The following is a 23,597-nucleotide window of genomic DNA, read 5'->3' as shown; positions in this document are numbered from 1 at the left end:
CATCATCAGAGCGGGTTCTTTCGCTCATTAAAATAGGTTTGCAATGTTTGCTGCTTTCTTCTGCCGCAAACGATTAACTCACGGTCGAGTGTGATGATGGTCAGGAAGGGTTGTTTTTTTGCATTGCAACGTAAAGCTGTTTTTTTGTTTTGGTTTCGCCTGTACAGCAGTCTGAACAGTTTGAACGGTGAATGCCAAGGCAGCCGCAAGATAAATTGCGTGGGAATGCCAACGGTAAGCGCAAGCGAAAACAATGGTACGTATTGGAGCAAACGATAGCTTCATGTTGTTGCGTATTTTTTGTTTTGTTTTTGCATATCGTCAATGATAAACGATCGTACGCAAAGTAGGTTAAATCGTTTGTGATAGGCAGCAAGGGCAGCATACTGCCGAGGTACCGTTTGTTTGATGGCGCGAAAACAATAAGTGTGTGCATCAAACCAACGAATCCGGTTCGAAGGACCAAACCTAGCAGCACGCTGCCGTTCGGTACGCTACAGCAGGGACGGGTGAGAAAATTCTAATTCAAAAGCCCGTCCAATCAATCTTCCAAGCCAATTTGAAGGCAAAACCTAAAGCTGAACTGGTCGCAACTGGACATGACATAAGGTATCATTCGCCGCGAATTGAAGGCAATTGAATGCGCTGCTAAAAATGAGCGACACGTTGCAGCTGGCCGATGCACTAAAAACCACTTCCCAAGGTCGTAAACGTTACCCGTGTGGAACGGCTTTGGATGGCCGAAATTGGCGGCACCGTTGCAAAGCAGAAATAAAGCAAACCTTAAAACAAACACAGTTTGTGGCCTCACGGTGTGGCCGGCACAACTAAAACAATTTGACAGCATTATTTTGACAGCAGTTTGGTTCGGTTACCAAAGACGTACGTATCTTCGGCAACCGGCCCGGGTCCTGGAACCGGTAAGGGAGGCATAGTTTCAGATTATCAAACCTAACGGTGATATCACTGCCCGTTGGAGTTGCACAGTTGCATAATGTAGCCGTTGCAACGTTTCGTGCATCGCTGGATTTGGTGAGAGCGGGTGTGGTGCCGCAATAGGAGATCGATCTGGGCTCCCTCCAGTTTTCTGATCGGCTGTTAGGTCCGGAAAACTGGACCTACGATAGGTCTGCATTCCGTGCATCCAAGTTGATAGAAAACTGGAATTCTATCCTGTTTTGGGTCCCTCTCTCTCTTTCTTGCTATATCTATCTCCGTGCAAGATGCAAAGATGTCACATGCCCGTTGGCAGTTGCCATTTCTCGGCGTGCAATGGTTGTGTAGTTCAAGTGCAAGTCCCACCGTACGCCTTCAGCACATCTCGAGGCCTGCCAACGCATCACATTTGCGTTTTGCTGTGGGATATTGCATTACCTGTGCATGTTCACTTTGACATTTGTTACTGTGGAAGTGTAGTGCGACAGCCGCGCTCGACTACCTTTTTTTTGCATGATCGATGAAGCAATCGGATTTGTGCCGCATTCCAGTGAAATGATCGATGATCGTGAGAGTGTAGCAATGAAGCAATTTGTTGGAGTGGAAAACGCATGCATCTTTGTGTTTGTTTTGATTTGATGTAGGCAAATTACTACTAAAAGGTTGACTAAGATGTGTTTATTGCGTTGGGTTGACTTCTTAAAGAGTCGATGGATAAGTTCGGCGTATTTTGACGGTTTAAATGGGCTCATTTCTAGAAGTAAATACCACAATGAACGTCGTCTTGATGATTGAGCTTCAAAGCTCGTCAACAATCGTCACAAATTCACTTTCCGAGGATGTCACAGTCATAAACCGGAACCTCGACGCAGACACACTTCCTCTGTGTCGCCGGAAATGTCAATTTATTTGCTTCCCATCCTTCAAGGACCTTACCGTGACATCTAAACCACAACTTCAATGGGCAAAAGCGAAACCATCTTCAGCATTGTTGCAGCCTGTTTTGTTTCCTAACTTCAGCTTCCTATTTCTCCTTCTATTCCTTCTACTGACCCGGACGGAAGTTCATTAGTATTCTTTTGTGCACTTCATCATCTCCTCAGAATGCGCGTAAAGACAAAGCAGAAATGTCACACAAACACATAACGTTAGTACTGGTCGAGAGTGCAATTTATTTGCTGTTCGAGTTTGCGCTAGCCTTAATTGCAATGCTTCGGGACATATTTGGGTCCGAATGGAGTGGAATTTAATTGAAAGCAAACAAACCGCCGACGCCAAAGCGCACAAAGCGCGTGGTCGTAAATGTGGGCCGCGCAACCGGACGGGTGAGCCGTTGAGGGTGTAAAAAACATACACCCAGGAAAGCGTCGAAACGCATCATTTACTTATTCAGCATTTCAAGGTGCACCGCCTAATGAATCGCGACCGAATGGTAAACCAATCCCGTTTTTTTCTTTTTCAAAGTTTTGTTTGACATTCACTCTCAGCCATCGTTTGCAAATGGATTGGAGCAGATCGAACGGCTTTGTAATGTGATCAGTATGCCCAAAAGGTGTGGTTGACGCAATATCATTCAACGTATTGATCGACTAAAAATGAAAGCATTTCACACAAAGCGGCCACATCGAACCAACCGAGAACCGAGCCCATAAATGCAGAGGAAAAAGCTTCTCTCAATGTGCCAGCATTGCAGGTTAATTGAAACGGACAAAATATACAAAATCAGACACACACAAGCACAAACCCCGCACAGATGTGTTGCAGGAAGTTGACCAGTAGGCAAGACCTTGCCTTTGTTATGCTGTCTGTCTGCATGTGCATTCCGGGTTGGTGTTATATTCGGGTGAGCTATTGTTTACCCAGGGCGGGCCAAGGTTGACGCGTTGCTTAGAATTTAATTTTATAGCCCTTTGTTAGGGGGTTTGTGTCTCGCGTTGTGTTTAAAAATAGAATTTAAGATACAATTAAAGGGGCTGAAACATATGCACGACGAAGGTGACTCTCATAACTCTGAAGGTTATTAGCAGACACTTCACTGTACTATAATTAAAGCCTAATTCCATTAAAAGAAAGCTTTAATAAGCTTTTGTTTTTTCTTCTTTTTCTGCACATCCATAAGTGAAACCGAGAAAATCATAAAAATCAGAAAAACATTATCGCGACGCATTAACACCCTTTTTCCCTCCGTGTGCGCGTGTGCGACGCGAAAGCGTTCATTTCATTTGCGCCGGCGTGCTATTAAGTCAACCTCTGCCACCCTTCTGCGTCTAGTACCGACTGACTACTCACGCACGCAAAAGCTGTTCGACTGAGCGCTCAATTACGGGTGCACAGTGCACCAGCGTTTGTCAAATATCTTTATTTAAACTAATTACCCACAAAGTAAGCGCCCTAAGGTGAAGTAGGTGTGTCTGCTGGTGTTGTGTGGCTTTCTCAGGGCTCAGCCGAAAGGTGGCCGCGTGTCGACACGACCGTACCCAGACAGCCAATGCTTTGCTCCCACGCAACTTTCCCTGCGCGGCTCGGCTCGGTTCGGCATGTCGTGGCAGGTTGGTTTCCCATGCTCCAGATTTGTCACCACTCTCGCTCTCATCTTTCACCGAAATTTGGGGATGCAATTCCCAGCGTGAGATGCGGTGCGTGATGATTGCACACTTTATTGCCCTTTGCCACCATCCATCTACCCCCCTGTCTTTAAGCTCAATGAATCGTTTAACCGATTTGAATCGGGCTGGCGAGTTTTATTGCCGGTTTGTTTGAGCAGTTTTTTGAAAAGTTTAGCGTCTCGGGCTCATCCATACATTCATTGGCGGCTGGATATCGCTCTTCTCCGCCGCCCGTCTTTATGAACACCTCCCGCACGCACGCATGCACCCTTGGACCATTGTTTCAAGGTGCAATTTCGGTGCCCGCACCCTTGGCACAGCAGCGAAAGCGGGATGGAAAGCAACACAACCAGGGTGCGCGAACGGTCTACGGTCGGTGCGCGAATTGATTAGAAGGTTCACACAGGGCGGCTGAATTGCCCTTCCGAAAGCGTTTTTTGTTTTAAGGAGAGAGAAAAACAAAAATGGGCGTCACAAAACACGAACCGGCGCGGTTCGTCGCCGTACCGCACAGTGAAGTCTTTCGTTCGGGTGTGTGCATTTGCGCTCGAAGCTTGATGCGCTGCGCGGACGGCTACGCGCGTACGCCCATCGTAAGGGAGGGAAAGGGCCACCCTACTTTTTGGGGTCAAGCATCCCCCCCCCCCTCGATCGTCAACAGTCCCCCGGCCTGCGCAGGTCACGGACAATCGGACGACGTCGATTGACGATTCGCTACGCGCGTAAGAAAACACCGTAGCGCGGGTCGGTAGGAAGTCTCGGTTGCCTCACCGTGGCCGCTGCGACGCGACACCTGGGCACGAAGCCCTTTGCAGCGGGCCGCTCGATTGAAACGAGGCCACGCTTGGGACCATTTTGCAGCCAATTTCCGTTTTTCGGGGTTTGTTTCGGCGCATCTGTGCGCTGTGACACACACACAGTGCGAAGGCGGAGCGAAGGGTGTTGGAAGATGTGTGTTGCAAGGGAAGTGGTAACGGACGGCTTCGCATTTCGTCTCGCGTATTGCGTACGTAGCCGTCCGCGTACGCGCACATCGAACGGCAAACGGACGTTACGACGTACCTGTGACTAATTTGCTTTCCATTGCTGCGCTTTTCTCACCTTTCCACGTGATTTCCATAATGCAGTAGGTGCCTGCCCGTAGCAGTAGGAGTGCGGGGACCGTGTCATTTACTTTTATTATGACACCTTACGTGAGACGACTTACATACTCAACGCAACGCATTTAGATTGTGCTTCCTCCGATTCAAAAGTGTACTTTCTTTCGCTCGTATCAGCACCGTATCGTGTAGACTCGCACAACAAAAAAACCCTTTTATGCGTTAGCCAACACACCTAGCCAAACTCCCCGCGAGACGATTAGTTCCGTGGCATTATGCGCGATGATGTAATTTAAATACTGAGCCTGGTTATCGCATTACTTCAGCACCCTTGTTGGTTTGTTGATTTACTCTTTGTGGGGAGCCATTTTACCCGCTTTTCTAAAGATGTTTGATTATCTACCCACCCAAAACCCTCTCCCAGGTGGATCCAGGTCAATCAAAGGGGGTTGATGCCGGGGTAGAGAAACGAAAAAATCTCGGTGTTAGTAGGTCATACTGGAATTTAAAATAATCAACACCTCCTCTTCCCGGCAGCTAACGAGCCGGTTTCGGAAATTCGAACTGAAATAGAAAAGAAACAAGCAGGCTTGGAATATAATGAGTGCTGCACCGCAACAACAAACCCCCCTCCGAAAAGGTCACCTTCCGATCCGAACCGGCAAACAGCAGGGAAATTTGGGCAGCATCTTCCCAATCGAAACAAGCCGACGAAAGCAGGCCCGTTAGTCGCCGGCCAGCTCAAGCAGCTCATCTTCTACTGCAGCAGCTGATCTTGCGGCTAGCGCGGCGGCCCAATACAATCGGCCACTGCCCTTTCCCAGGCACCATACGGTACATACGGGAATAGGGTCTGCGAGCGTGGAAAGGAAACACTTCGCGCACATCCAGTTGGTGGATAGGAAATTCCAGCGTTAAATAATATAAAAAAAGGTTTATTTCTTTCCACAGCCCTCGAAAACAGCCGTTACAAGCACGGTAAACGGTTTTGATGGGTGATCGATCGATCGATCGAAAACAAAACCCAAAACTCCTCGCTCCCTTGTATCTAGTTCCGATGGGGGCCATCGCCGGAATTCGATACGATCGGGTGGAGTGGAAATATTGGCGTTTGTGCGGGCTCGTCCGGCGGCCACGCTGGCCACATTGACCTCGGGCCATCGAGGGCGTCAGGTGAATGAGGGCTGGCAAAAAGGGAAAAGTGATCCGGCTGCCCTGCGCTTGCCGAACTTGAACATTGCCAAGGGTTTCAAGCGAGCTCGGAATGGCTAATGAATTGCTAATCGAACCGTTTCGACAGTTCGTTGAGGTGCGGTGATTTCGTTTCTATTTGATCACAAAGCGTTAGGGCGGGAAATTATGGAAATGAAGGAAAAACACTATTTTTCAAAGATTTTCATGCTTTTATTTGGAAAAGTTAATCGGTCTAATTGTGTATTCGTTGGAGGGCAGAGGTGAAAATAATGCCATTATAAGGGATCGTTATCACAATCAAGTATTTATTAAAGCCGGATGTGGTATTGGAAAATTGAACGATCAATTATTTATAACTTTATAATAAATCAGTGAATGATACAGAAAATCATGTTGATTAATTTAAAACAAAAAAGCAAAAAGTTAAATCTAACAAGAATAAATCGACCATGGAAACTAAACCAATACACATGTAAGGAGCCCAATGTTACTTTCATATTTCAACACACCTTTTGCTCTTTTTCCGATTAGAGTTTCGCCTTTTAAAAACCTGTTTTGCTTTGAAATTAGCAATCCGACCGTAAATTAATTTACTTTCCATACCCCCCCGTTTACCTTAACCTTCGATCGAACTTTTTCCTACTTATCCCTACCACTCGCACTGAAAGCACCACCGCCCCCAGCCACAGGTCCACCGATAACCGAAAACAACGCAACGCAAACAGCACTTTCATCCCATCAAAAATCCATCAATTTCGCTCATGATCGCCACGAAATGGACAACGCGCACCAACGCCCCTTTTATGCCATGCTCAATCATAACCACCTGAATCGGCACCACAGCACACACACACGCTATGGCTCTTGGGACATTCACTGTCTCCGTGCTGGGAGGGCCTTTTTGCCCTTAGGGGCGACAAATTTTGACTCCTATAGCTGGGGAATGACATTCAACGAGCCACAGACACGATGAATGGGGCTGTACCATGGGTGACGAAGCAACGCGCGAAAAGAAAATAAATAAAAAAGGATGCAAACGAGCAATAGGGACCGCGGCGAGGGGAGACATATTTGTGATGAAAGTTTTCGGAAACAAACAAAATCGCGAACGTGCGGCAGCCACATCCGGGGTGGAATGTGTGTAACACTTTCACTGGCAAGTCTTGGTACGGTAAGAGTTTGGTGATGAAGCTTGGGAGACAGATGAGGGTGGGGCAAAAGGATTCGCGAGATAAATTTATGTCGGCTTCTGTTGGAGACATTTTTTTGTGACGCGAGAAAGTGATGCTGAGATTGATCACATTATTAATGACTGTTCGAGGTGACAAGCTTTCAATGATTGTATACGATGTGTTTATTGTCTGCGCACAACACAAAACTCTTGTTTAAACAAATCGAAGCGTACCATTTGCCTTGAAACTAATAAAGAAATGGTAAATAGAAACCTTCAGCCCGGGGTGACCGGGTAAGCGAACGGAGCGATGGTCCGTTCATTGCAAGCAGACTATCCGTGTCGCGAAATGGTAAAAGACGGTGCAAATGCAGCGCTTGCACAAAGCGAGCCATCCCGTGCTGTGCAAATGCAACCCTTTTGCAGGAGGGAATGGTCAGGAAAACTGGGCGATCACGGTGCTCGCACCGTGCTGTGGCAAGCGTTCCGGTGCCGGTGTGCCAGTGGAAGCAGAAGATCCCGCAGGAACGGGAATGTAGAAGAGAATCAACAACAGCCACTACCACCAGTGCAGGGCAAATAATCATCATAAACCGGTATGGCAATAGGGAACAAAAAACCGGTGAGATGGCCCGTACCCGTGTACGGATTTACAATTAGCGTTAGACGAGCAACCAGAGATCGGTGGTCTGGGGTGGGGGGGGGGGGTGATCGGGGACAAAGAAGGGAAGGGAAAAGTGTGTTACGCTTGGGGGAAATGGACACACGGTGGTTTGGAACGCTGCTGGTCGCACTGTTTGCCCGTCGTTTATCAAGACGACCGAAAACCGGACCATCGGCAAGACGTCCAGGAAACGCAACCGCCTGGAATCGGGACGGATCATCGGGACGGGCTGCCGGGCGATGAGGATGATGATGATGATGCACCGAGAGCACCGAAGACACATTTGGTCGAGTTGGAAATGTTGTGTTGCCGTGTGTTAGACGTGTAAAAACGAGAGCCTAGAAATTCATGAGCTAAATTGTGCGAACTAGAAATGTTATTTATTTCCGTAACCATTTGAAAACAAATTATCAGCTTTTTTGGCTCTAATTAGTGATTTTTTAACGTAGATATATGAGTTCATTAAATTTCATTTAATATGTTAGGATTTTTTTAGCTTTTAAGCTTTCTTGTGACAAAAATCAATTTCTGTCAACAAAATCATTACTTTTGATGAAACCTTTGCATACATTTGGGCGCTGAAGAAGCAAGCGCTGCATTTTGCATATTTTAGCGCTTCAACACTTTCTGCCACTTGGCTAATAAGAAAATCTTGAACTCCTATAGCTGGACACTTTCATTATTCAAACCAATTTCCAAAGACACTTCACCGCCTCCACCCGTCCACCGTTCGATCGCAGGTCGATCGTTATTCGCTTGCACTCGCCTCTCCCAGCCTCTTCACCACATATCCCACATGGCTCGTGGCAAAAGGAGCGGATGGGTGGGTGTTGTAAAACAATAGACACACTTTCCCATCTAATTACCTCTTTTACACCCTCACCCGGTACCCGGTACCGCGCGATCGACGTGAAAGTGACGTTAGGGGTTGCAGTGGGTTCCAATAAGCAAAAAAGCACAATCTCATCCGCCGGCTCCTCTCTAAAATCGAAAGCAGAAGCAGCAAAGAATTTGCGGGATCGAATAGAGAGCGACAGAGAGAGAGAGAGAGAGAGAAAAAAAAAATGCAAACGAATGTAATTAACGGACCAAACGGATCAGGTGCAGGGTGTTCTGTGGCTGCCAGGAAGTGAAGCGAACATACACTCGCTGGACAATCATCCCACCTACTCGGCTAACATTTGTTGCAACTCAGGGCTCTCCCCCTCGACTGAGATTGGTTTACTTTGTCCTGGGCTGCTTAAAAGTAACGTTACACACCCGTTGAAAGCCATTTTGACGGACAATGCAAATGACGTGTCGTGCAGTGTGAAGAAGGCAGCATCGAGGGTGCTTTGGTACGTTCTACAGTAGCCTGTTGTGATGCACAAAGAACAGAAAAGTCCACTTACGGAGGGGAGAAAGAAGCGAGTCGCTTCATCTCCCTGCATGGTGTCTTCCGCATTTCCACTCAACCCTTGCACCGCTCACCACTCGCACACCGGGCAAAAGCTGCACCATCTTCAGGCAAACCCACCCTGTCCATCTTCTGTGTGTGTGCTTGGTGTGCGGATCTTTCTAACGGCATCTTTCGTCCACAGCGTTGTGGTCCACACGCAGCGCCAACTCATAACTGTACGTGATAAGGCGTGTAAATTGTGGCATCCCCCGGGTTGTGGCAGCACGCAATGGCATAATTTCTTCATCCGACTGCTGCCGAGCATGCGTCGGTACGATAACGGATGCTTTCGGTGTGCAGCGGCGCTGGCGTGGCGCACCGTGGGGATGCCGTCGTACGTGATTCTTGCCAGGGTCATCGGCAACGGGGGTTTTGGGCAGCTGGGAAATCACAGCCATTTAGCAGGCTCATGGGGCCGAGAGGCTCAAAATGCAACAAACGCAACAGTCATGCGTGCGTTTATGTGACAGCTCAGCAAACGGATTCGCTGGAATGGTGTGTGTGTTTTACTCATCAGGCCTGGATCAGGCGAGCTTTGACGTGCACCGTTTTGTTGGAGCCATGTTGTTTATGGTCACGTCAAAAGATTAAACTAACGCGTTTATATCACCCGAAGTAAATGGCTTTAAAATTATTCAGTTTAAAGTGTTTCTTGAAGGCGAATGTCTAAAGTCTTTCAAACCATGCAGGTGAAAGTGGAGCCTACGGTAGCATACGTGTAGAAAGTGATGATCTGTACCAGAAGAGGAGACCAACGATGAAGCAAAAAAAGAACTTTGTAGAGACAATGTGTAAAGCTTAATCTATTGTGCTTTTTTTTGCTAAAACTTTTTGCCTCCCTCACAAACTGCATCTTGCATTTACTGCACCGCTGCACACACTCGCCGGAGCGAGCTAAGCCTGGTACGTTACTTCCACTCCACACCACGCGATAAGATCTAATCCCATCTAGAGCTGGAGCCGTCCATCAGGCTCCATTGTCGAACGTCCAGTCCAGTGTGGACTGATTGAAGCATAACCCACAACCAAACTCACGAAATGCAGCGTAAAATGCATTCCAAAAGGAATGGAAACGTCTTAAGTTTTCCTTTTCGGTACAGCGCCTTCCACCAGCCAATCGATTCGTTGATGGTGAGGCAGAGGAACGAAAATCCAAAACCCCTCATCCCATCGACGGGCCCAACGGTACCACGGCAAGCCCCGAGAAGTCCCGATTGCGCAACTGCGCGACTGTTTGAGCTGAAAGGAGCTCGGGCCGAACGAACGAATCTCACAATCACTGTGTAGGTTCATTTCGTAACACCACCCTGGCACCCCGGTCGAGTTTATGATTTATTGATAAGCGATGGATGAAATAAAAAAAACGCGCACACTTCAAACAACACACGGCAAACGAAATCAAGCACCTCACTCAGCTTCTCAGCTTGCGAGCGGGCGAGTACGCTAAGAAATGTCATGATGAAATCAACCGAACGGAATGTCCATTCCGTTGCGCCTAATGGATCGAATGAATGGCCCGGAAGGGTGTCGGATCATTACAACAAAAAAACGAAGGGAACGTACCCAGGCATCCCCCGTAGTTGGTGGAAGTGGCTGAGTGATTTAGTCAAACGCTCTTGGGGTGACGAAGCTCTCCAGAGAACCGAAACCGGAGATGAAGCCCCCATTACGCCGTGATGGCCAAATGTGTCCCATGGGGAGGGGGTGGGAAAAGTGTACGAAACTGCGGCACAGTGGCACAGTTTATTAGAGGAACCATTCTGCGCTAAAGTCTTGTCACAAATGACCCTAGAGTGTGTTGTGTGTGAAAAATAAAACATTGAAGTTTTATCACATTTTCATTGAATTTCTTCTAATCTTCTACCTCGTATGTTCTTATTCTCCACCCCTCTTTCAGACCCCCATCGGTTCTGCATGGTATGGAACTGCGCAAAATGAGTACGGCCAAGCAGCAGCAGCATCAGCAGCAGCAACACCAGCAGCAGCGCGAAGATCGACGGTACTCGATGCCGCACGGTATGCACGGCACGCTACCACCCGGAGCAACGGATGATCTGCACGCGTGGTCCATCTATCGGTAAGCGGCACTTCACACCCGCCAGCATAGAATGGAGGTGTTGAAATATAAAGCAAACAAAAAACTGGAACGAAGTGATGTGAATCATGCGGTGTGTGTGCTAAATTCTAGGCCGACAATTAACCGTAAGAACGCGTAATTAATTTATATCGGGACTTTGTTTTGGCAAGGTAGTTCTTTTCCCGGAGGAGAGCTATGCGTTGCCAAACGTAGGATTATGCTATATTGAACATTCTTATGGAATGCTATGTAAAAGTAAATGAAAAAATATTGAACAACATTGAAAAAAGGGGACAAAGAGAGCGAAAATCACATCCAACAGACTTCATAACATGACGGACAGAAAAACGGCTTTAAAAACGCATTAAACCAATAGCCACACAATTACTACATTTTCCGACACCTAGATCGAATCAAACCCCTTTTCCACCTGGGCAAGAAAATAACAACTCACCCCACCGCAAGCCGAATGATCGTTAATCGAGCGGGAAAACTGATCATATGATACCAACAGGCGTGCGCGCGCGCCACCGGATCGCATCCAATTGAATTGCGCAAATCGGGGCGCGCACGAAACGTGCCCGTGTGTGCTCGTGTTAATGACGCTACACTTTTTCCGATCTTGTTGTCCGGTCGAAGGAGGGGTGGGAGAGAGTGGGAAAAGCCACCGGCTAGATGTGGTACGCACTGTAAGCCTAATCGATTCGTGAGCAGTTTGGCTGACCTGGATTCCGAACGAGCTTGTTCGAAGCCCTTTTTCAACGAGTTACATCGAAACTTCTAATAAGGTTGCAGCAGTCTGTGTTTTGGATGGGCGGGGAAAAAAACGGCAAGGGCACGGCTTTTCTTACGCCTTTGAATGTCTCGCTTTGTCTCTTGTAACGCAACTTGAACGGATCGATTGCAAAACGGTTCGGCGTAGTTCTTCTATGGGAGCCCCGTGCAAGGAGAACAGACCCAACCCGGTGTAGATTGTCACCTTCGACTCCATAGTTGGGATCGATTGTTGCAATCGTACGGCACTAACGCAGGGGGGGTCGCATGGTCTCTTAAGTACTCCACCCCAGGCAGCCTAACCTTGCGCGTTTGCAACGCCTTTAGCAGTGCAGTGCTCTACGAAAAACCACGCCAACTCTAATTTCAAGCCCGTGAAAGCATTTCCGTCGCGGCATTCGGGGACCTACTCTAGCAGCTGTATCGCCCACAGCTGGGCCCACCGTTTACCCAGTACCTGTGTGACCTTGGGCGGTAGACATCGACACCTAAAACCTAAAACTATGCCACAAAGCCTACCCGCCAGCGGAGAGTGACGCTAAAGTGCAACGAGCCAACCTAATGTACGCCTCATCAGACGCAAAAGGGAACGGACATTGTGCAATCCGACAGAGCGTATGTGTGTCTATAGGGTGTACCCGAAGGCAGTGCCGCGCCGTTGGAATGTAAAAATGCATTGTGAGTGTGTTAAGCCGGCCGGTTGTTTATTATTTGCCGTAGAGAGCGATGGCAAGGTTTTACGAGAGCGTGCTCCAATGACTAGAACCTTGATTGTACTTTACGTTGCGTGACTTGCATGCAAATCTTTGCATGATAATGCACTGGCGTGTGTGTGTGTGTATGTGTGATCGCCAACTTCAATTAATCTTTTGCCTCGTTTTTGTTTTCGATTCTCTCCATCACAGCCAGAACCTCAACTCAGACTTTGCCGACTCGGCGCTCGGCTCGTCGGACAAATCGCCCAAACCGTACGCCTCCCAGTACCATCAGCGAGACACAGCCATCCTCAACCATCCGCGCTATGGCCCGAAACAGAACCCGATCAACAGCAACATGTACACCTACCTCAAGTTCGGGCTGCCGCGCGTCTTCCCCCCGAACGGTGGCCAACCGATGGCGAACGGACGGCCGGGCCGGGCCTCCTCCAAAGCGAACGGACGGGGCCGGGTGAATCGCGGATATCGGGACAGTACCGGGCCCGGGCCCGGCTCGTCCGGCTACGACAGTAGCGACAACGAAACGAACCGCGGTCGTGTGCCAGCTAATCTAAGGTATGTGGTGAGGGTATGGGGGTTTGCAGCGGCTCTGTTACTTTTTGCACACTTTCTGAACTCCTTGTGTAGTTGCAAAGCTCGACCAAAATATCGCAAGAACCAAAGGATCGATGTTACAGAATTGCTTGTAAGTTGATCAGCTAACCATGACTTGCCTATTTCATGTTGACAGCTAGTCGGATTTGTGATATGTATCAAATCCATGATGTCCCTGACGTTTATGTCCCATATGTATCTACAAAGTAATAATTCTTTAAATCACAAATGTTACACAAAGTTCAGAAATTGTGCCTAAAGTATCAGAATCAGAACTACCAGCCATTGTTGTTGAATAAATGTATGGAGATGAGAAAGCAGCAAAGTTGCATCTATTTTCAAATCCAATTTCTACTTTTTGGAAACAATGTCAGCCAGGACAATGTCAGATTCAAGATCTTCGCTTCATCAAATCATCTCACTAATTCCTTCCTTCTCGAATTGCAGAAAATACCGCAGCGAGTCCGATTTCCGAGCGATCGGTGCCACCAACACGTCGCGGCCGAGCTCCCGTGCCCAGGGCATACCGCTGGCCGCCCTCAAGCAAGCGAACAGCCGCGCCAGCATAGCCGGCACGCACGTCTACAACCCGTACGCGACGAACCTGCGCCATCACAATCTGCGCTCCCAGAGCGAAGCGGACCTGCTGGCCGAGTGGGACTACGACGATTCACCGACGTACGGCGAAACGCGCCTCTACCCGGAGGAAGCAATGTACGCCACCCAGAGCCGGCGCCACTCGATGGCCGGGCTGGTGTATCCCAACATCCAGGTGCACTGTCTGGACGTTCTGCCCGGGCTGCGTGGCGTATCGCTCCAAGCGAAGGCGGGCGATCTGTTCGCGATCATGGCGACGGCACAGCGCGAAGGCACGGCACTGGTCGAAGCGTTGGCCGGTGTGCGGCAGCGTATGGCTGGTGAGATTCTCGTCAATGGACAGCAGGTAAACAGGCGCATCCTGCGCCAGCTGTGCGGGTACGTTCCTGCGCTCGATGCCGCACCGCTCGATCCGCGCATGAGCGTCCAGAGCACGCTATCGTTTGCGGCCGCCCTGCGCGGCCCGTACGATCGAGCCGATCTGAAGGAACGCATCGACATACTGGTCGAGGACCTGGGCCTCACTGCTGTCCGTTCGGCGAACGTATCGCGCCTGACGCACTCGGAAAAGCAAAGACTGAACGTGGCCTGCCAGCTGCTGACGCAGGCGTCCATCCTGCTGCTCGACCAGACCACCATCAACATGGACATCTTCGACACCTTCTTCCTGGTGGAGTACCTGCGGCAGTGGTGCAGTGCCGGCCGGATCGTCATCATGACGCTGCAGCCGCCCACGTTCGAGATCCTGTCGATGTGTTCCGGCGTGCTGCTGCTGTCCGGTGGCCGTACCGTTTACTCGGGCAGCCGGGCCGACCTACCCCGGCACATGGGTCAGCTCGGGTATCCGTGTCCGCCGTTCAAGAACCCCGCCGACTACTATCTGGATCTGGTCACCCTGGACGATCTGTCGGCGGCGGCATTGCTCGAGTCGTCCGCGCGCATCGAATCACTCGCCAACTCGTGGGATCACGTCAACTCGGAACCACCGCTAGCGGCACCCGTTGCTAATCTGCCCGAGCCGACGCGCAGTGCCGGTTTCTTCAGTCAAATCAACGCGCTAGCCAAGAGGTAAGGGTGGCATTTGTCGAACGATCTGTAAACGAAGAGGGAATCTAATCACAAATTAATGAAATGTTCTTTCTACAGATACATGACGTACAAGCAGCCAGGATCGCTACTGACCTGGATTAGCCGGCTCATTCTTGCCGCCGTTCTGTCGCTCCTCATTGGCTGTATCTTCTGGGATGTTCCGGCTTCCGATCCCCAGCTGAACCTGAACGATCGTCTTGGGTGAGTGGAGTCTTGGGCTTTATAGGATCTCTTACAAGGAGAGGATCGCTAACGACGAGATCTTTTATTCTCACAGCTATCACCATTGCATGATGATGGTTGCACTCTGGCCGCTACTACTTCTACAGATACGAGACGTACAGGAGGATCGTAGACATGCGGAGAAGGACCTCAAGCTAGGCCTGTACGGTCGCTTTCTGTACATGATCATCCAGAGCACGCTGAGCGTGATGCCGAGCCTGTGCATATGGCTTGCGTACCTGTTGCCCGCACACAGCATGGCCGGACTGTACTCCTACACCACCAACAACGATACCGGCATCTATTTGTACATGGGTAAGTGGACATTGCAGTGCATACGATGCTCTGTTCGTTGCCTAACCAACCTCCGATCATCTTCACAGGCTACATGCTGCTCTATCTAATGGCCATACAAACGATAGTGCTGTTCATCGCTCACCTGGTGCCGTGCGGCGTGACCGCCTCGATAGTGACCACGCTCGTCCTGCTGACGATGGCCGCCGTCGGTGGCTTTGCCGTGCACGTCGCCAACGTGCCCGACTATCTGCGCTGGATGGAGCTGGTAGCGCCGCAGAAATGGCTCACCCCGCTGCTGACCGAAAACGAGTACAGTGCGGAAACGCTCGCGAGCATCACCAGCCAGCAACAGTGTCGAAACAAACAGGTACGAAAACGGGACTGCTCCTGCCCATCAGGACCTTAACGGCTCACTAAAACCATCACTCCTCTGCGTTCAATTCCAGGTTCAGTACACTGAGATTATCGTGCAGCAGCCGTGTCCACCACCGAACGGTACCTTCGTGCTGGCCGACCATCAGCTGCTGCCGCGCGATCACGTCCTGGATGCGGCCGACATGTACACCTCGACCGTGCTGGGACTGCTGCTGACCTGCATCGTGTTCTTCGCCCTTACCATGTTCGTCTTCCTGCTGAACTGCCAGTCGTTGATGCGAAAGAAGAGCACGGGCCGTTCCGGGAAGCGTGTGTAATGGCAAGGCCGTTAGAGAGGGCCCCCGTTGCAGCATTAGACTTAAGCCTGCAGGATGTAAAAGTGCTAGTTAATTTTATTCCTAATTATCATTTCCCCCTGATACGACCCTTTCGATCCATTGCCGCATACAAAAAGGGTGCACGGCGATGGAGCTTCCCGTATAACACAACCGTCCAGATTAGGTGGTATGTTTCGCTTCCGTCCTTTCATTATGTGTATTATGATGTTTTCTATTTTTAGCGAAATAATCAAGGTAGCAGTTTTCTTTTTACATATATACATATAAAGCCAGCCAGTTGTAACCGACTGGTAAGCTAGTGCATAGGGACGACGAGCAGCTGTTAGCTAAGTAGTAGAGATCGATTTTAAAGGTAGATGACATGGAGATAGTGGGAGTAGTAGTTAGGGGCCAGCATATCTACGCAACTTGTTCGTGTTACGTGCTAACGTACGCGTGGCATTTAGGACGATATGGGAGGGCAGCGGCAAAGTAGGATACATGCATTAGACAACGGATAGAAATCGAATGAGTAACATTTCTTTTAAATTAAACGACAATGATGTACGAGGGAAACAATACCTAAAGGTTGTCAGTTCTGTTCTGTTAGTTGATGACATTTCTTCTGCTTCTTCTTATTATTCTTATTCTTCTTATTCTTCTTCTACTACTTCTTGTTCTTCTTCTTCTTCTTATTCGTATTCTTTGTTGTTCTGGTGACGGATGAGAACGTTGTGCTGACATTGCTAGATGTCCCCAATATTTCTCTAGAGAGTTCAATGCTTGTAAACACATGATCTTCAAAACACTCTACTGGTAGTGGTAGGTAGTCCTCTGAGTCTCGTACTGAACCGCTGAATATAATCAAATACAAGTACAAGTGAGGCAATTGGATCTATCATTCTTACAAGCTTAGCAGGCAGACCAGCTCGAGATACAGTGCCTCATGATAGCTGAGATCCGCTATCGGAATGGTTTCCAATGATCGATCGATTAACAACGATCGTATGTGTGTTGCATGATTCATCGATTAACTGAGTGTCCGTTCTACCTACTTCCAATCTGTTGCAAAGAAGAGCCTTACAACATCCCTCAATTTAATTTTATAGTTATTTAATTTCAAGTTATTTTATTTAATTTAGTTACAGGGTTTCCCACGATTTATTGGTCAGTTCCCATGATTTTTTGGTGCGTTCCCACGATTTTTTGGTCGTATCCCATAGATTTTTGGTTCGTTCCCATAATTTATTGGTATTTTCCGATTGGATATCAATACAATTGGACCAAAAAATTCTAAGGAACGACCAAAAAATCGTGGGAACGCACAAAAAAAATATGGGAACCCACCAAAAATTGATGGGAACCAACCAATAAATCGTGGGAAACCCTGTAATAGCGATTGCTCCTGATAGATCGATAATCGAACCTTTTTTTAACATTAAAGTTCCTATGTTTTTTTTTTTTTTGTTAATGTGAACCGCACACAAGCACTTAAATAACAAAAAAGGGTTGTTGGCTGTCAATGGACTCATTAAAAAAACCCTGTTATCCGATCCGATAGTGATCATTAATTTAGTCTGCGATAGTTCATCTGTTGTGCATGAAGATCCATTGGGATTTATCTGCTCTACATCTTTCGCAATGTGATTGACTGAGAGTGAATTTCGAGCAAAAAATGGGAGGATTATAAGGACCAACTGGTATGCTGAGGATCAACATGGTTACCACTTAAATGCATAATTTCGTGGTAAGTTGCTCAAGCAACAGACCTCACTGCGTAGCGCGCCACAACCAAAACTGAACACCAAATGTGGATTGCAGAGTTTTCCAGGGTTTCTCATAGTTGTGGGACACTTCCTTGTCTCTTTCTTATGGAAAAAGATCTCTCATATGATGAAACACTCAAATAAATAAATAAAAAATATATTCTTGCTATGCTGTGCACAAAGCTACGAAATAATTAAAGACGTCGGCATTTCCCAAACAATTTAAAAATGAAAATGAGAAGACACAGCATGGGAAGACCACACTGTTCGGGAACAATTATCACTTTACATTCACTTGAATCTTCACATTGATCACAAATCATGTATACCGCAAAACAAACAAACCTGCAGGGAGCTATTAGCATTAGCGAGCAGTACCATCGACTCCTCCAATGTAACGAGCACAGGTAGAGCAGTGTTGGTTCTGTACAAAAATTGTCATTCGGTGTGTCGAATCTGTTTTGCAGCTAGCGTGACAATCAAAAACAGTCCCCTCGTTTTGCACCCAATTCATTCACCCTTTCGGTGGGAGGGAGGGTCACACATTTAAAGTGCCCGCTAATGCAAACAATCGTTTGGACTGTACAATGTCTCTAAAGCGCGTTCACATTAGTTGCCGCTTGAAGCCGGCCGGCATTAAAAGTCAATTATCATGCGCTGTCCGAGGTAGCACCACATACACATTCGTCGAAATCTGTCTAATGATAACCCGTGCAAAGGCATGCAATGGTCGGGCGGGTTGTGCACATCAGGCAGGGGGAGTGGGGCAAACATATGATTTGCGAACGTGCGGGTTGATGGCAGTGCAATCGGGGTTTCATCGTCTGCAGCAACATCATCATCAACCAGCATTACCATTTCACAAACACAAAGCAAGCCCGATCATCATCGAGCTCGGAAAGTCTGTCTATCGCCCGGAAACAAAAACTTCGGGAAATGAGCTATACATGTGTGTGAGTTTTTGTGTGCGGCAAATCGTGGAAGAGCCCGTACGATGGGGTGCAGTGTAGCGCGGCGCGAAGGGATCATGATGGATCGATGCGCAACCCCAGCAAGACCGTCTGACTCGTCTCGTTGAAAGTGTCTATGTGTGCTGTAAACGGCTGGTGGGTATATAAAAGAGCATCTGGAACGGTGCTTTACATAACCGGTCCGCGGGTCTGCTGTCGTTGTAGCCCGTCTCGTACATCGCGCTTGATCTGCCATCGTCAAGGAAGGGGAAGCGTCTTCTAAGACGCAGACGAATACAAACACAAACGCCCATCGCAAGGGTCCCACGAACTGGCTGTCCGTTCGTCCGTCCGGCTGTCTGTCTGTCTGTCTCCGCCGTCTGGACACTAGGGGGATCAGCTACGAACGGCCGCAGTCGCAGTCTTTGTTGTGCACTCGCTCCGAACGGAGTCAACGTCGGCGAGGCAGTAACGTCGCCGTGAATCGCTCTTTCAGCTGAATAAAGACACACATAGACAGGTCGAGTGAAAATAAAAAAAAATGGCACTGCTACTCCGTGTGACCGTTGCGTGCGGTGCAGTTCTAGCGCTGGTGACCGTTCGCGGTCAAGCGGCGAACCCAACAACCGAAGCGTTTGAGCGCAACGAAATCGTGCCGGATCTGATCGACGTCGCACCGGAGCAAACGATCAAGATCACCTACCCCCAGTCGGACGTGGAAGTGTCGCTCGGCAACCAGCTCACGCCGACCCAGGTAAAGGCCCGCCCGAAGCTGTGCTGGGAGGTGGAACCGAGCGCCCTCTACACGCTGCTGATGGCCGATCCGGATGCACCGTCGCGCAGCAATCCGGAGATGCGCAGCTGGAAACACTGGCTGGTGGGTAACATCCCCGGCGCGGACGTCGATGCGGGCGACGTGCTGGCCGATTACGTCGGTTCCGGACCACCGCAGGGTACCGGGCTGCACCGGTACGTGTTCCTCGTCTACAAGCAGCCGTCCCGGATTGTGTTTAACGAAACCGTGCTCAGCAGCAGGTAGGTTTGGCGCGTGGCGTGTTCCAAGTCCTTCCAAGTAACTGCTACTTTCTCGACTCCAAAAAACCCCACTTAGGAACCCGAACCGTGGCAAGTGGAATCCGGCCGAGTTTGTGAAGGATTACGAGCTGGGCGTCCCGGTTGCCGGCAACTTCTACCAGGCCCAGTACGACGACTACGTCCCGGAGCTGTACGCCACCTTTACGGACACTGCGTAGAAGTACGCGTGCAACAAAAAAAACGAGGCAGGATCTTCGTTAATCGTTAAACTCCCCTCCCCAGTTCCCCTTGCTTCCTTCCGTTGCGTTCCTTTCCCGTATCCTCTCACACCCACACACACACGCTCTCCCCCATGTCCCCACACACACACAACTTGTTTTTCGGTTCCATCCACCGCACAAAATCACCGTGTTACAATAAAAAACATAACGAAAAAAAAGTACTTCGCAAGAAGAAACGAACCTTTCGATGTTTGCTCGAGTGTTTCCTTTTTTTCCCCACTATGACACAGACACACACACACACATTTCGCACATTTGCAACAAAAGTAAATGGAAAGGATTGGGGTTCCACTTTCGCTCATGTGCAAACGGAAGGGCGAATGTATTCGCGAGTCCTTGGCGTGGCACTACCGGGAGCCGCCTCGTTTGACAGCGATGGCGTCGGGGCTGGAAGTTATTTGTTTATTGTTATTTGGGCAGTGCGGCAGGTCCAACATAAAAATGCGCCTTGGGTGAGGGTGGGGGGGGAGGGGGAGGAGAAGCCTGGAGCCCACTTTCATCGCACTCCTTTTGTTTCACCCCCGGTTGGCATGGAAGCAATGCAGCGGGGACTGTGCGAAGTGCACACAGCGTGCTACGGGAAAAGGCTCCGGTGGCCACAATCGGGCTTTCCCTTCCGGGGATATCTTGAATGTAATTCTTCAAAAAAAAAAAGGACATTTGATTCCCCTTTTTCACGATGCACCGATGAGGTCATTAAAATTAGGCAAACAGCATTTGCAGGTCATTGCACGCCGCCCCAAGAGTCATTAGCAACGATTTCCGAAGTGGAGTTGTGAAGTTAGAAGGTGCTGTCAGTGCCTCAAATGACACTCGCTTTATGTTTGCACTGAACGGAGCGGGAACGGGGGAGGAGGAAAAAGTTTAATTAATTGCATTCAGTTCATTTCTACACTTTTTCGCTGGAAATGGAAATTTTGTCGGAACTTGAACGCTTGGAACAAACACGACGCCTCTCTTCCATAGTTCGGAACAGTGTCGGCGAAAGAGGCTTGCGTGTTTTGCCTTGCCTTGGATTTTCCAACAGTGCTACGAGTTCTGGACGTGTTGTAGTAGTGGTAGTAGTAGTAGCAGTAGCAGTAGCACCAAACGACCTATAAACCTAGAACACAGCCCCACAAAACTAGCGCACCGTGGGCGGTAAGGGTTTCTCTTTCTACCCCCAACGCACCAGGTCCCTCCCTACCGCTCCCACAGACGTTCCGGTGTTGTTACCCGGTGCTCCTGCCCGGTGTGGGTGTTGTTCGCCAGTGCCAGTTCGTCGCGAACGTTCGCCCCCGGCAGGATGTCGGACTTTGTGCGCGATATGCGCAACCACAAGATAGTGCCGGACGTGGTGCCGGTCCCGCCCGAGAGCCTCCTGCACGTGACCTATCCCGGCGGGCTGCGCGTCAACCTTGGCAACATCCTCACCCCGACCGAGGTGAAGCACGTGCCAGAGGTGGCCTGGCCGGAGGCGGAACCGGACGCCTACTACGCGCTCGTGCTGACCGATCCGGACGCGCCGAGCCGGACGGCGCCCAAGTTTCGCGAATGGCACCACTGGCTGGTGGTGAACATACCCGGCATGGACCTGGCGAAGGGGGACACGCTGTCGGATTACATTGGCGCTGCGCCGCCCCGCAAAACTGGCCTCCATCGGTACGTGTTTCTGCTGTACCGGCAGAACGAGCGGATCTACTACAAGGAGTCACGGCTCTCGAACAGGTAGGTACGGGACACTTTTTCGTTGACCGGGTTGACCCCGTGGAAGTGCCAACATACCACTGACCCTGTGCGCGTGTGTGTGTGTGTGTATTCTTCCTTAACAGAAGCACCCAGGGTCGGGGCAAGTTCTCCACGCACAAGTTTTCGGAAAAGTACGAGCTGGGGCTGCCGGTGGCGGGGAACTTCTTCCAGGCCCAGTTCGATGACTACGTGCCGAAGCTGTACCGTCAGCTGGGACACTTTCAAAACGCATTCTAAAAGCTGCCAACAGTGCGTAGGATGAAAGGGAGAGAGAGAGAGAGAGAGAGAGAGAGAGAGAGACAGAGGGAAGAAAGTGCGCATCAACTTGCGACTAGGGGTCGTTCAACTTTCGGGGTCAGAAGCAGGATCTTTCTCGCGATCGGTTGAGAGGATAATGATAAAGTGCGATGCTCGTGGTCTGCTGCGCAATAAAAACGCACACAGATACACACATTCGCACAGACAGACAGACAGACAGGGACGAACGGTGAAGAAACAGTTCACAGCATCTGTGAGCTCTGTGGGGAGGATGAAAGGATTTGTGAAGTTATAGCTAAAAAGGAGAGAAAAAAAGCCCAAAAGAGTGGCTGGCATAGGGCAGGATACATAGGCCATGGGATGGAAATGATCATCTCGAGAGGGCAGAATGGCATACACAACATACACACAAAGACGTGCTTCGCAGATCGATTTAACGTCGGCTCACCTGTGGTGCCGCTGCTGTTGCCATGGTGCCTTCGGAAGGGATCTTTGCCACCGAGCGGACAATTCCGGCGAAGGGCGAAGGCTGCCAGCCTGCTGCTGCATGCTTCAAGAATCCTTCGCCGAGCCGAGGAAAGGCAGACAAAAACAAGGATAAAGCGAAAAGAAAAACGAAAATTAATAAATAGCAAGAAGCGAAGAAGAAAAGCGCAAACAAACAAAGAAAAAAACGGAAGCAGAAGAAACGATTTTATGTAAAACAAAGATCCCCAAAGATATGTGGTAGTATAGGTAGAGTGATTTAGCATATAACGTTGTACGATCATCAAGTCAGACAGTCGGAAGAGGTGAAAAAATAAGAGAAAAACAAGCACTAGCGAATGTACGTTTGCACGTTGAGGAAGGGCAGTGGAGTGATGAGAGAGAGAGAGAGAGAGAGAGAGAGAGAGAGAGAGAGAGAGAGAGAGAGAGAGAAAATACGTCGATTTTATTATTCTTATTACTGTTTAGTCGCAAGTTCCGGCAATAGGTTGTATGTGTTGCCCGAAAGGGCGGTAGCGGTAGGGTAGGATAAAACGGGGTGCCAGCCTTGCGCTCACACACAGTGCTCACGCTATGTGTACGTGTATGTGTGTGTGTGTTGCAGACGATGGAACTGCGACCTCTTGGAGTGTTCAATAAAAATTTGCGACCTCTCCGTGCGCACACGGCAGTGCTGGGCGGAAGGGGCCAATGTATCATTGTATCGTATCGGTGTCCTTTTACGTACCCGGTGAAGCTTGCTGCGTGCGTGAGAAAAGGGCAAGAAAGGGGCACAATGTTGCAAGCGCGGCTGTGCGGCTGGAAATGGATTGGTGCTGTTGGGATGGAGCGAAGGATTTGGACTGGGTTTGTTTTTTGCTCGAAGGCGGCGGTTTCCACAACGCAGGATGTAAGTTCGATTCTCAGCCTGATCGCTCGCCGCTTCG

At 49.3% G+C, this 23,597-nt stretch overlaps 3 protein-coding genes across 6 annotated transcripts in view; all 3 read left to right on the top strand.

Annotated features, from left to right (window-relative positions):
* LOC120895938 (ATP-binding cassette sub-family G member 8) overlaps positions 1-16,748 on the top strand; it is a 32,112-nt gene extending 15,364 nt beyond the window's left edge. For all 4 annotated transcript variants that reach the window (XM_040299682.1, XM_040299681.1, XM_040299684.1 and 1 more), the window contains exons 3-9: positions 11,007-11,186; positions 12,866-13,231; positions 13,718-14,935; positions 15,014-15,157; positions 15,234-15,493; positions 15,562-15,842; positions 15,922-16,748. In XM_040299682.1, the coding sequence (XP_040155616.1) occupies positions 11,029-11,186; positions 12,866-13,231; positions 13,718-14,935; positions 15,014-15,157; positions 15,234-15,493; positions 15,562-15,842; positions 15,922-16,167 (2,673 nt within the window). In that variant the 5' untranslated portion in view covers positions 11,007-11,028 and the 3' untranslated portion in view covers positions 16,168-16,748. The remainder of the gene's footprint in view (positions 1-11,006; positions 11,187-12,865; positions 13,232-13,717; positions 14,936-15,013; positions 15,158-15,233; positions 15,494-15,561; positions 15,843-15,921) is intronic.
* Positions 16,749-19,066: 2,318 nt separating this feature from the next.
* LOC120896868 (protein D2-like) lies at positions 19,067-20,379 on the top strand. The gene is made up of 2 exons (XM_040301368.1): positions 19,067-19,918; positions 19,995-20,379. Exons 1-2 carry the CDS (start codon positions 19,425-19,427, stop codon positions 20,134-20,136), a joined length of 636 nt encoding a protein of 211 aa, XP_040157302.1. The 5' UTR covers positions 19,067-19,424; the 3' UTR covers positions 20,137-20,379.
* Positions 20,380-21,259: 880 nt separating this feature from the next.
* LOC120894286 (phosphatidylethanolamine-binding protein homolog F40A3.3-like) lies at positions 21,260-23,352 on the top strand. The gene is made up of 2 exons (XM_040296789.1): positions 21,260-21,906; positions 22,011-23,352. Exons 1-2 carry the CDS (start codon positions 21,485-21,487, stop codon positions 22,162-22,164), a joined length of 576 nt encoding a protein of 191 aa, XP_040152723.1. The 5' UTR covers positions 21,260-21,484; the 3' UTR covers positions 22,165-23,352.
* The last annotated feature ends 245 nt before the right edge of the window (positions 23,353-23,597 follow it).

The sequence above is a fragment of the Anopheles arabiensis genome, chromosome 2, assembly GCF_016920715.1.
Source record: "Anopheles arabiensis isolate DONGOLA chromosome 2, AaraD3, whole genome shotgun sequence".
NCBI classification, from domain to species: Eukaryota; Metazoa; Arthropoda; class Insecta; order Diptera; family Culicidae; genus Anopheles; species Anopheles arabiensis.
Note: the sequence above shows the minus strand (reverse complement) of the source record. Positions and strands in the feature narration are given on the sequence as shown.

Bases quoted from the DNA above. Each gene is read 5' to 3' on its own strand.
- LOC120896868 (XM_040301368.1), top strand. From the start codon at position 19,425: ATGGCACTGCTACTCCGTGTGACCGTTGCGTGCGGTGCAGTTCTAGCG. The intron at 19,919-19,994 runs GTAGGTTTGGCG...AACCCCACTTAG, and splicing joins GAAACCGTGCTCAGCAGCAG to GAACCCGAACCGTGGCAAGT.
- LOC120894286 (XM_040296789.1), top strand. From the start codon at position 21,485: ATGTCGGACTTTGTGCGCGATATGCGCAACCACAAGATAGTGCCGGAC. The intron at 21,907-22,010 runs GTAGGTACGGGA...CTTCCTTAACAG, and splicing joins GAGTCACGGCTCTCGAACAG to AAGCACCCAGGGTCGGGGCA.